Source organism: Panthera uncia (genome assembly GCF_023721935.1).
Source record: "Panthera uncia isolate 11264 chromosome A1 unlocalized genomic scaffold, Puncia_PCG_1.0 HiC_scaffold_17, whole genome shotgun sequence".
Taxonomy (NCBI): Eukaryota; Metazoa; Chordata; class Mammalia; order Carnivora; family Felidae; genus Panthera; species Panthera uncia.
The window spans coordinates 59,306,879-59,320,578 of NW_026057577.1; the positions used below are offsets into that span (position 1 = coordinate 59,306,879).

General features: G+C 37.3%; 1 protein-coding gene across 2 annotated transcripts in view; it reads left to right on the forward strand.

Annotated features, from left to right (window-relative positions):
* The window catches only part of FAM151B (family with sequence similarity 151 member B), a 42,085-nt gene that overhangs the window by 6,735 nt on the left and 21,650 nt on the right, over window positions 1-13,700 (forward strand). For both annotated transcript variants that reach the window (XM_049649722.1, XM_049649723.1), the window contains exons 4-5: window positions 6,296-6,513; window positions 9,502-9,637. In XM_049649722.1, the coding sequence (XP_049505679.1) occupies window positions 6,296-6,513; window positions 9,502-9,637 (354 nt within the window). The remainder of the gene's footprint in view (window positions 1-6,295; window positions 6,514-9,501; window positions 9,638-13,700) is intronic.

Sequence of the window (13,700 nt, forward strand, 5' to 3'; positions counted from 1 at the left end):
TTCCATACAACACCCAGTGCTCATCCCAAAAGATGCCCTCTTCAATACCCATCACCCACCCTCCCCTCCCTCCCACCCCCCATCAGCCCTCATTTTGTTCTCAAGTAGCCTTTGTCAGTTTTTTATGAGACACTTAATACATGTTAGAATTGAGAATGTTAGCCACTGTTATTTCTAATTAGAATTACATGGTATTGCCAGCGTTACCTTGATTTCAAAAGCAAAGACCCCACTAAAAAGGAGAACTAAAGACCAATTTCCCTGATGAACATGGATGCAAAAATTCTCAACAGGATACTAGAAAACAGAATCCAACAATACATTGAAAGAATTATTCACCATGATCAAGTGGGATTTATTCCTGGGCTGCAGGGCTGGTTCAATATCCGCAAATCTGTCAATGTGATACATCAAATTAATAAAAGAAAAGATAAGAACCAGATGATCCTCTTAATAGATGCAGCAAAAGCATTTGCCAAAATACAGCATTTCTTGATAACCCTCAAGAAAGTAGGGATGAAGGAGCATACCTCAAGATCATAAAGTCTATATGAAAGACCCATAGCTAATATCATCCTCAATGGGGAAAAACTGAGAACTTTTCCCCTAACAGGAACACGACACTACTGTTATTCAACATAGTGTTGGAAGTCCTAGCCTCAGCAATCAGACAACAAAAAGAAATAAAAGGCATCTAAATTGGCAAGGAAGAAGTCAAACTTCCACTCTTTGCAGATGACAGGATACTCTTACATGATATTCTACTCTACTTTTGGGAAAACGCAAAAGACTCTACCAAAAAAACTTCTGGAACTGATACATGAATTCAGAAAAGTCACAGGATATAAAATCAGCATTCAGAAATCAGATGCATTTCTATACACCAATAATAAAGCAGCAGAAAGAGAAATCAAGGAATCTATCTCATTTACAATTGCATTGAAAACCATAAAATACCTAGGAATAAACTTAAAGAGGTAAAAGATCTGTATGTTGAAAACTATAGGCAGCTTATGAAAGAAATTGAAGAAGACACACAAAAAAATGGAAAAATATTCCATGCTCATGGATTGGAAGAACAAATACTGTTAAAATGTTGATATTACCCAAAGCAATCTACGTATTTAATGCAATCCCTATCAAAATAACACCAGCATTCTTCACAGAGCTAGAACAAACAATTTTAAAATTTGTATGGAACCATAAAAGACCCCAAATAGGCAAAGTAATGTTGAAATAAAAAACCAGGGGCTCCTGGGTGGCTCGGTTCATTACTCGTCCAACTTCAGCTCAGGTCATGATCTTGTGGTTCATGGGTTCAAGCCCCGCATTGGGCTGTGTGCTGACAGCTCAGAACCTGGAACCTGCTTCAGATTCTGTGTCTCCCTCTTTTTTTGCCCCTCTCCTGCTTGTACTCTGTCTCTGTCTCTCAAAAATAAATAAATGTTTAAAAAAAAGAAAAAGAAAAAGAAAACCAAGCTAGGGGCATCACAATTTCAGACTTCAAGCCATATTACAAAGCTGTAATTATAAATACAGTATGGTACTGGCACAAAAACAGACACATAGATCAATGAAACAGAATAGAGAACCCAGGAATGGACCCACAAATGTATGGCCAGCTCATCTTTGACAAAGCAGGAAAGAATATCCAATGGAAAAAAGAGAGTCTTTTCAGCAAATGGTGTTGGGAAAACTGGACAGTGACATGCAGAAGAATGAACCTGGGCCACTTTCTTACACCATACACAAAAATAAACTCAAAATGGATGAAAGACCTAAGTGTAAAGACAGTAAACTATCAAAATCTTAGAGGAGAAAACAGTCAACACCTCTTTGACCTCAGCCACGGCAGTTTCTTACTACACACGTCCCCTGAGGCAAAGGAAACAAAAGCAAAAATGAAGTATTGAGACCTCATCAAGATAAAAAGCTTCTGCACAGTGAAGCAAACAATCAAGAAAACAGTCATTGCAAATGACATACCAGATAAAGGGTTAGTATCTAAAACCTATAAAGAACTTACCAAATTCAACATCCAAAAAACAAAGAATTTGGTGAAGAAATAGGCAAAAGACATAAACAGACTATTTTCCAAAGAAGACATCCAGATGGCTAACAGACACATGAAAAGATGCTCAACATCATTCATCATCAGGGAAATACAAATCAAAACTACAATGAGATACCACCTCATACCTGTTAGAATGGCTAAAATTAACAACTCAGGAAGCAACAGATATTGCAAGAATGCAGAGAAAGGGGAACACTTTTGCACCGCTGGTGCAAACGCAAACTAGTGCAGCCATTCTGGAAAACAGTATGGAGTTTCCTCAAAAAATTGAAAACAGAGCTACCATATCACCCAGCTATTGCACTAGTAGGTATTCATCCAAAGGATACAAAACTGCTCATTCAAAGGGGCACATGCATCCCAATGTTTATAGCAGCACTATCAACAATAGCCAAAGTATGGAAAGAGCCCAAATGTGCATCGACTGATGAATGGATAAAGAAGATGTGGTACATATATACAATGGAATACTACTCGGCAGTGAAAAAGAATGAAATCTTGCCATGTGCAATAACGTGGATGGAGCTGGAGTGTTTTATGCTAAATTAAGTCAGTAGTAAGTCTGTCAGAGAAAGGCAAATATCATATGATTTCACTCATCTGTGGAATTTAAGAAACAAAACAGATGAACATAGAGGAAGGGAAGGAAAAATAAGATAAAAACAGAGAGGGAGGCAAATCATAAGAGATTCTTAAATACAGAGAACAAACTGAGGGTTGCTGGAGGGGTGTTGGGTGGGGGTGGGCTAAATGGGTGATGGGCATTAAGGAGGGCACTTGTTGGAATGAGCACTGGATATTATATGTAAGTGATGAATCACTAAATTCTAGTCCTAAAACCCTTATTACACTGTATGTTAACTAACTTTAAAAACATACAAAAAACAAATTTACTATATGGATGTACTTTAGAGATACCACCTAGAATTAGAATCATTAAAGACTGAATTTGAATATGCTAAAATAAATTATTACATGGTATTAGTAGATTAATTGGGAGAGATGTATCATTTTGTAATATTTACAAATTTGTTACATGTTCCAGGCTAGGAACATGGTATGTTATTCTTTCAGGTATACATTATATATTGCTGTTGGGCCAAATTCATCCTCAGTCTTTTTTTTCTTTTTTTTTCCAAAAATGTTATGACTTTTCCTTGATATTTACTCTTCCAGAAGAATTTTATATTTATTTTATTCTATTTTAGAGAGAGAGAGAGAGAGAGATTGTGGGTGGGGGAGAGGGGCAGAGGGAGAGAGAGAGAATCTCAAGCAGGCTCCGTGTGGTGCTTGCTACGGGGTTCTATCCCACAACCCTGGCATAGCTACTGGAGCCAAAACAAAGAGTTAGATGCTCTACTGACTGAGCCACCCAGGCGACCCCAGAAGAATTTGATAATTGTTTCGTCAGATTCCAGAAAATAAAAAACTACAACAACAAAAACTTTTATTTTCCTTAGTAAGATTTTATGTTTTTTTTAAATATAGGTTTTGTTTTTCTTATTTAAATTTCTGATAAGGGGAAGTGGCATTACAATAATCTATATTAGCAATAATTAAAATATTTACATATAAAAAAGAATACATGTATTAAATTCTTGTTTCATTATGTTCTGTGTCATAGCTCCTTATGGTTAACTGCACAGTGCTTTGCACATAGTAGACACTTAATATATGTTGGTGGATTCAATCTTGGGGAGAATACGCTGAGATTATATATTATCTGATGGGAAACCATTATTCAACAGCCCTATATTATTTTACTAAATTGAGAAAGCCTAAGACTCTCCCTCCTGAATATAAACTAGAAATTAGTGTTTAACCCAACCTCCAAAGACACCAGATTTCTTAAGAAACCAGAATTCTTTCTGGAAAAAGAGATGTTGCCAGAGGTACATAGATTAGTTTAGGTTTTCCTCCAGATCCACCCATGAAGAGCAGAACCCCACAGTAACTTGGCTTCTCCTGTAGGCCTTGAAAAACAAGCTTTGGAGGCACAGCTGCAAGTTGCTTGGTACCAAAAATAGGGGTGCCAGATCTCAGAATTGTGGTTTTAACATGGCCCTGATACTGTTTAAGGCAGAAAGCATTTAGGACAGAGAAATGACAGTCTCTAAATTAAAGTCTGCTAGGTCCAGCATTAGAGTTTATTACACTAAAATCTAGGGCCTCCATTTCAGGGCAAGAAGAATAAGCAAAAAGAAGCTCACAACATGGGGGCAGAGTAAAGAAAGACTGGGGGCTGGTTTTCAATGGTTTTAATGAACAGTATCCTTGCTCACTAATTAATTGGACCTAATAAATAATGAGGTTATCAGTTTCTCCCGTTACAGTAAGAGGCCTGAAAGGAGTGAGGTGAAGAATGGTAGAAGTATAGGCAGGAGGAGTCCAGTCCATTAAGAAAGTTGTAATGTGAGGAGAGGGTACTGAATGTTCTTCCCTCTGACAGGCATTTCCCAGAATCTTAGCCTCCCATTGTAGTATTCACTAAAAGCTAATTTTCTTTTTAAATTTTTATTTAAATTCTAGTTAGTTAACATACCTTGCAAAAATGGTTTCGGGAGTAGAATTCAGTGATTCATCAGTTACATACAACACTCAGTACTCATCTTAACAAGTGCCTTCCTTAATGCCCATCACCCATCTATCCCATCCTTCACTCACCTCCTTCCATCAACCCTCAATTTGTTCTGTCATTAAGAGTCTCTTGTGGTTTGTTTTCCTCTCTTCTCTTTTCCTCCCCTCCCCTATGTTCATCTGTTTTAGTTAAATTCCACAGGTGAGCGAAATCATATGGTATTTGTCTTTCTCTGTTTGACTCTTTCATTTAGCATAATATACTCTAGCTCCATCCACGTTGTTGCAAATGAGAAGTTTTCATTCTTTTGGATAGCTGAGTAATATTCCATGGTATGTATACCACATCTTGCTTATCTATTTGTCTGTCAATGGACTTTTGGGCTCTCTCCATAGTTTGACTATTGTTGGTAATGCTGCTGTAAACATTGGGGTGCATGTACGTCTTCGAACCTGTATTTTTGTATCCTTTGGTAAATACCGAGTAGTGCAATTGCTGGATCATAGGGTAGTTCTATTTTTAACGTTTTGAGGAACCTCCATACTGTTCTCCAGAGTGGCTGCACCAGTTTGCATTCCCCCGAACAGTGCATAAGGGTAAAGCTAATTTTCTTAGAAGCAAACTTAAAGGTTCAGAAGAGATTCAGAAGTATAAGTAGTGTTGTAGTTCAGTAAAGTTATATATATTCTTAAAAAGTAAAATTTATGTAGGCTGATTGAAACCTTACTGTTTTAAAACCTATAGATGTCAGAATAGATGTAGAGAAGAAAAGAGTGAAGCTGCTTTTTTATTTAAAAGTAACTGAAATATAGTTGTCTCTAGTTTTAAGAAAAGATGCTTGTTTTTAATTTATTTTTAAATGTTTATTTATTTATTTTGAAAGAGAGATGGGGAGAGGGCAGAGAGAGAGAGGGAGAGAGAGAATCTCAAGCAGGCTCTGTGTTGTCAGCACAGAGCAAGATCAACTTACGAACCATGAGATCATGACCTGAGCTGAAATCAAGTCACATGGTTAACAGACTGAGCCACCCAGGCACCCCCAAAAAAGATGCTTATGAAATGAAAATGAAATCTGTAAAAGTTTTAAGAAAATATTATAATTTTACACTTTGCAATCAGTTTTAGAAACATGTTTATGCATCCAAATTTATAAGAATACGTGAAGGAAAAGAGGCTCTTTTCTCTGAGGTCATGAGCCAATATTAAAGACACAGTGCTTGGGTACACATTAGGTATTTTAATAAATGTGAATTTTCAGATTATAAATGTATCTAATTTTAAATCTTGTTTATACATTCTCTTATGAGTGAATATTTGTGTATTTTCTGAAATTATTTTATACTGAGTGATCCTAATACAGAGATTTGAAACCTCAGTCTGTCTACAAATAGTGACATTATTCGTACATTTATAGTACCTTTCAGGTACCTTCATGAATAATAAGTATAAATCAACATTTTGAGATGTGGAATATGTTAACTTTCCCCTCTGGTTCTATGTGATCTTTGAATTTATTTAACTTAGGCATTATTGTATTATACTTTTATTAGGAAGTTGAGAACATTGAAAACAGTAGTCTCAAAGAACTTCTTTTTATTTTTACTTTAGGAATGTATCTTATTGACAGCAAACTATATTTTTAGTCTAGCAGCTGTGGAACCATCCATGATGCTCCTGGAAAATGTGAAGAGGCATCTGCAGCGTCCTGTGTGGATTAATGCTGATATTCTTCCTGGTCCAAATGGAAATAGCAGAGTAGTGGATGCAAAACCTTTTATAGACACAGTGACATCCTTCTTTCCAGATGTGACGTTTTCCCTGGGTTGGACAACAGGATGGCATCCTGAGAAAGTCAATGAAGGTAATAATTTTTAAAATGTATTTCTTTTTGATCAAATTAAAATCTACTTGAAATCTAAAAATAACACTTCTCAGTACAAAACCAAAAACTTATTCCATAATCTAAGAGCCTAATGGAGAGAAAGGTCTGGTCCTAAAGGCATCTGTATGACTCTTCTTTCTTTTATTTCATATAGACACTGCATTCATTGGTGATATTCTGTTACCAAACTTCTATGGGAAATATTTATTTACAAGGTCTAGATTAACAAAAGCTGCCTCTTTATAAATTTTAAACATATCCTGAGTTGTCTATTTGAACTTGGAAAACATAATATACTCTTTTTACCTTGGAGCAAACTTCCTATGTCAGATGAAAGATAAAGAAGTAGTAACAAAAACTTAGCCAGTGATGTGAGGCCAGAAGTAAGGGGAGTGTGGTTGAAGAGCACAAGTTCTGTTCTGTAGACAGTGGGAGGCCCTTAAAAGTAGTTTGCTAGAACTTTGGCACCCTCACGTTCTCTTTGGTTGGACAGGGGAGTGAGAGGCCATGAGACTCTCCTCTAGTCCAGTCCCTTCTTTCCTTTCACCTTTTCCCTTCAGGATGGACCTGACATTCAGATTATTTTCCCTGGTTGAAACTGACTATGCTATTTGGGTTCATCTTTCTATTTCTTCATACATACCTAGGTAGTGATTTCCAGATAAACAGTTCTCAAGAACCATGAGATCAGGACCTGACGGGAGATCAAGAGTCAGATGCTCAAGCAACCGAACCACCCAGGCGCCCAGAGATTTAGTCTTTATCCTGTGTTCAGGGCATTCATTTTTTTACTTCTTTGCATTTATTGTTTTCAGATGTTAACTTTTTAGCCCAACGTAAGATTAGAGTAACTGCTATCAAGTGAGTAGTGACATTTAGGTTTAACCCCCTGGTCCAACAGTTAATAAGATTGAGAGAAAAAGCAATATGCTTTAACTTAATTCTAATTCTTTAATTCATTTTAATTTTATTAATTTCATTAAAGAATATTGCTTATAATTCAAAGTGTTTAAATAAGGTAAACTATAAACAGTTTAGTAACTTCCTTACTGATTCCAATTCCTTTTATCACTGTTTAGTATAATTCTGGCTTAACCTGATCCTTGAACTGAATAATACCATATCTGGGTTTGAAGTCATTGTGGTGTTGAATGTCTCCAGGCTACTTTTCTTTCACTGTCCTCTTGTCATTACCAACATGCACTTTATGCTCCCTTACTTGTTATTTCACAGATTTAGAAAAGAGAGTTAAAAGTTTATAGTCATGTAAATATAGCTTTTGTTAGCAGTCCCTTTTTCTAATTAAAAAGATATAGGGGCACCTGGGTGGTGCAGTTGGTTAAGTGTCTAACTGTTGATCTCAGCTCAGGTCATGATCTCACAGTTTGTGAATTCGAGCCCCACATCGGCCTCTATGCTGATGGTCCATAGCCTGCTTCAGATTCTGTCTCTCTTTCTCTCTGCCCCTTCCCCACTTGTGCTCTTTATCTGTCTCTCAAAATACATAAATAAATAAACGAACAAAAATTTAAAAAACGATAGTTTTTCATATTTTTCAGGAAAGCAGAACTTTCCCCTTTTTTCATAAGGAGTTTAGCTGCTAAACTAACATATTTACTTAGGCTTTCTGTAAAATGTTCCTGTATTGACCAGTACTTTTTACAGCCTGCTTTTGATAATTCAGAAAATTTTTTTCTGAAGCTTTTATAAATAGGCAAGTGTGTTTTCCACAATGTCTTAATAAGATTTAAAATGCATGTATGAAAGTCATTTTTACCACTATTTCTACTTTAGGTAAAATGTATAAATAATTTGGACTAGCCAAAAAACAACCATGAAGATAATTATTACTTAAAATTTTTTAAATGTTTTATTTCTTTACTTTGAGAGAGAGAGAGAGAGAGAGAGAGCATGCACAAGTGGGAAAGGGGCAGAGAGAGAGGGAGGAAGAGACAATCCCAATCAGGCTCCACACCACCAGTGCAGAACCCAGTGTGGGGCTTGAACCCATGAACTGTGAGATCATGACCTGAGGTGAAGTCAGACTCGTAGTCAACTGAGCCACCCAGGTGCCCCGATAATTATTAATTAAACGTCTAGTACCTAGCAGCCATCTTTCTCTTGGAAAAGAATACTTAATTACACAATGGAAAATATAAGTTTATAGAGAATATTAATGATGCAGATATACCTATGGGAAGAGCTTTAGAATCTTTAAGGTATAGTGTCAAAATTTGCTTTTTTTGTGCTTGAGAGATTAGTAAAACCTTTTTTTTTTTAATGTTTATTTATTTATTTTTTTAGAGAGAGACAGAGTATGAGCAGGGGAGGGGCAGAGAGAGAAGGAGACAGAATCTGAAGCAGGCTCCAGGCTCTGAGCTGTCAGCACAGAGCCTGATGTGGGGCTTGAACTCATGAATCGTGAGATCATGACCTGAGCCGAAGCTGGACGCTTAACCGACAGAGCCACCCCGGTGCCCCATAAAACCTTTTTAATATTTTAATGTTTTGTTAAATTTTCTCTTGGTCAGTTGTGGCATGATTTTAGAATTAATTTTTTGTCTACATTTTCCACTGAAAATTTTTTCATGTATTAAGTGGTTTTTTAAGTCACTCTGTATCCAAATGGAAATTTTTATAAATTATCTGTGAATTTACCTATTTATAAGTAATTTAACTTAGTTCCTTATTTTTTAAATAAGTTTTATGTATTTATATATTTTGAGAGAGAGAGACAGAGTGAGTGGGGGAGGGGCAGAGAGAGAGGGAGACAGAGAATCCCAAACAAGCTCCTCACTGTCAGCAGGGAGCTGGATGCAGGGCTCAAACTCACAAAACCTGGAGATCATGACTTGAGCTGAAACCAAGACCCACAACCAACTGAGCCACCCAGGCTCCCCTAGTTTCTTATTTAATTGACTTTCAGTATTCCAGTTAGAAAAATGGAATTTCTTTCTTTAATTTCAGGTTACAGTTGGACAATGGTGAAAGAAATGGAATATATATGTAAGGACCTAAATCTGCCTGTAACATTTCCTGTCAGAGCAGCATTAGTTAGGCAGTCTTGTTCTCAGTTACTCTGGCTGTTAAAGAAATCAAACAGGTATGTATAAGTTTAACAATGTAGGATGTGCATGTGAGTGCATGTGTAAGAGAGACAGAAAGAGGATGAAAACTGATTATGTAGACAGTGTGTATGAGAAAAAGATAGAATGAGCCCCGATTGTGAAGCAAGCAGATTCCCTCACTAGAATGAAACTCTCAGTTAACCTTAACTTATATAACATCATGTCTTTCACCTCTGTTCCTTACCAAAGTTTTTGAACACTGTAGGTGCCCAGTAAATGTCCTTTTTAAATGATGTTATACATTCTCAAAAAGTTGTAAGAGGATAAAATATTTTCTCTTTGAATTCTATCCTAATTTCACAAGTTTTTTCTGTATCAAAATTTTATCTTTTTAATATGTAATAAAAATTAGTTGAACCACTATTAAATATTAAAGTATACTATAAAGATACAAATATTGAAACAACTTTGATACTATCTTTTTAATATACTTGTCAGTAGAACAGCAGGGAAAACCCAGAAATAAACCCAAATCTATCATGGAACTTAGTTTAGGAGAAGCTGGCATTTCAAATCATTGGAGTAAAAGTTTAGTGTAGTGTTGGGAAAATAGGCCAACTCTGCAGAAAAGGCAAAACTGGCACTGCTCCTTAATCTTTTTTCCACAGTAAATTCCAGGTGAATTAAATACTTGAAAATCAAACATTAAATACATAAAGAAAAAGTGTGATGTTTTATATAGTTTCAGAAAGGAGAAGATCTTTCTTAGTAAGGCACAGAATCTAAATGTTATTGCTGACACAAAGTTACCAGAGAGAGAACTCTAGTACATATCTATTTTAAAAAATAGAGTTTTATTTGAGCCCAAATTAGGACAGCTGCCTGGGAAACACAATATTCACAGGGAGGAAAGTGCTCCAGAGAATGAACATGTTTACAGGGTATATACTTTTTAACATCTTGTAAAAGCTCAAAAGATTATAGATTAGCGTATAGGCAGGAATCATGTGTTTTAAACATCATCAAATGCAGGGAGTAGAGGCATTGATCAATATCTCAAGGACAAGATGGTTTTCCTTTAGGCTGCTCATTTACAAAGCAGATGTATAATGCATGCCTGGCAGGCCATAAATCAGGCTTTTGGTTTGAACAAAGTTTCTGTACAGTCGTGCTGACTTAGAAGGAAATTTAAAATGGTTGCCCTTCAGAGGCCTTTAGAGAGTTTTTCCCTTCATAACTATAAAAGGAGAGTTTGATACATTTGAATACATAAAAATGGAAAGATTCTGGTAAAACTATCCTTGATGCATACGTTAGACTGATGTAAAGAATTCTAATAAAGAATTTTCCCAACTCATCCAGAAAAAACTGTTTGGTAATTTACTATATTAGAGTAAGGGAATCAGATACTCATACATTAAAGAAGTATTCACATTCCTGTGGATAGTGAATTTTTACTAAATACCTTTTCAGTTTCTGTGAAAATGATCTTGTTTTTTTCCCCAATATCTATTAATAAAATAAATTATGGCACTATTTCATAATATTGAATTATCTTCACATTTCCAGAATAAACCCCATTTGATCATGATATATTCTTTTAATATGCTGCTGAATTTTATTGATAAATTTTAGTTAGGAGGTTTGCATTTGAAAGTGAGACTGGTCTGTAGCTTTTTTTCTTTCTCAGTTTTGGGTATAAATGTCATGTGCATTTCAATAAAAAAGCTAAGAACCATTCCTTTTTCTTTGTTCTGGGATATTAAAAAAAACAACATTGAGGGGCACCTGGATGGTTCAATCAGTTAAGACAACTTCTTGATCTCGGCTCAGGTCATGATCTCATGGTTCCTGAGGTCCAGCCCCGAGTTGGGCTCTGCGCTGACAGTGCAGAGCCTGCTTGGGATTGTTTTTCCCTCCCTTTCCCGCTCCCCCACTCACTCTGTCTCCCAAAATAAATAAATAAACTTAAAAAAAAATAAAACAAAACATTGAAATGGCCTGTACCTGATTTGGTAAACAATCCAAACCTAGTGTTTTGAGAAAAGATTAACTTGTACAACCTTTTTATTATATGGTAAGTGGTCCCTTGATTTTCTGTCTTCTGGGGGGCCAATTTTGATATACTGTATTTTTCTAGAAAATTATTAATTTCACCCAGGTTTTGAAGTTTATTTATTCACAGATGACTCAAATAGCTTCGCATTCTTTTAATTTCTTCTGTTGGAGAGGAAGTATTCCTCTTTCCTTTAAGGTCCTTCTAGCTGGACTAAATAAATTGATGTGACAGAGAACAGCCGGAGAAAATCAAATTTAATAGCATACTTATGGGGAATCTACACAGACATTGAAAATCTAAAGACTGTGAGGCAACAGCAGGCTTATAGGAGCTGAGGAGGAGGGTAGGGATCTGAGGATACAAAGGGTCTTGAGAAAGACCATTAGTAGGAAGGTAGATGTTTGAAAAATAAATGTTACCCTATTATGTACATAAGTTTCCCAACTTGTGCTCCGTTTTTCTCTCTCTCAAAAATAAACATTAAAAAATTAAAATATTCATGATATATTATTTGGTACATATTCACATCTCTTTTATCTTAATGAAGAATTAATTATTAAAGGGGGGTCATACACTGTCCAGGGCCTGGCCCTTCAGGAGGTGTTTTTTGGAGAGTGTGACTTGCTCTCTGTTGTTGTGACTTTGGTTATTTTATTTCCCTAGTCGTAGTGATGTTTTGGACCATCCACCAGGTGGGCTTTGATTTGTTCCTTGAAGTAGCCCTGTAAAGGAAAACAAACAGACAAACAGGAAACAAAAACACACATATCAAACAAACAAAAACAAAAAACCTAAAAACTAAAAACAATCCAAAAGCAAAAAACCAGAAACACCAGCTACAAGTAAAGAACAGGGTGGAGGCGATGCTGATGGAAGAGCAAATAGAAATGACAGGGGCGGAGAAAAAGAAAAAATAAACATTGACCAGGCAGAGGGACTAAAAGCCTTAATCCAGAGAGAGAGAAAAGGAAAATAAGAAAGGAGGCAGGGAAAAAGAAAGGAAGATAAAGTTACCCAGACAGAGAAACTATACGGCTTGATTATTCCAGAGAGAGAGAAAGGAGTGTAAAGAAGGAAGTGTAGAACATGTATCAAGAGAATGGATTAAATATGTCTGTTTAAACAAACCAATAACCAAAGTACCCAGCCTACAGGAGGGAAGAGATAAGAGGGAGAAATGGGTCGGGGGGAGAATATATCTAAATAACAAGAATTGTTCTAGAATTAATCCAGGCTACGCAATAGCACTGGTCTGGAGGATGGAGCCGTCTGGTTCCACAGCGTCAATCCCACTCCAAAAGATATGCAGTTACCCAGCGTTGGAGGGGCATGGTTTGGTGTAGGCTGGTCCCACCTCCACTGTGGGCCCCGCAGACGAATACCTGAGGCCCCACCTTGGCGGTGGTGGGAAGAAAAATGGGGGTTCCCAGTCTCGTCTCCATGACCCCGTGTGTCAAATCACTCCTTTGGATCCATCCTCACTGTGCCGTGGGTGCAGACGAGACTGTCTGTCTCACTCCGCTGACTCCTTTGCCCCGGGGGCTTGGCTGGGAGTTAAACTCCCGCTCAGTGCGCCCCAGTACTGGGTAAGCACCTCCCCATACGAGGTCCCGGCTGGTTTTGTCCTGTGCCGGAATCCTTCAGGGGAGGGAACCGGTTTCTCCTGCTGCAGACTGCACCCCGATCTACCGCTGAACCCGGGTGGCTCCCCTCTTCCCCAGGTGTGCGAGCGGGGCAGCGGGCCCCAATCCAAAGATGGGACCTGCAGTTGGAGATCCTCTAACCTGCAGTTAGAGATGGGACCCCTCTCCATCCCAGTCCAAGGTTTTTTTCCCTTGTCCAGATACAGCCCTACGCTTCCCCAGCTGCTCTTTCTCTTCCCTTTGTCTGTGGGTAGAAGGGGATCCCTCCCCTGCGTGCCTACACGGCCCGTTTTATCTCCCACAGTTCGCAATCACCCACCTATGGTCTCTCAAGTTGTCCTGATTTCTCCCTGGTAGACTCAGTCTCTTTTCCTCCCAGACTCTTCAATGAAGAGT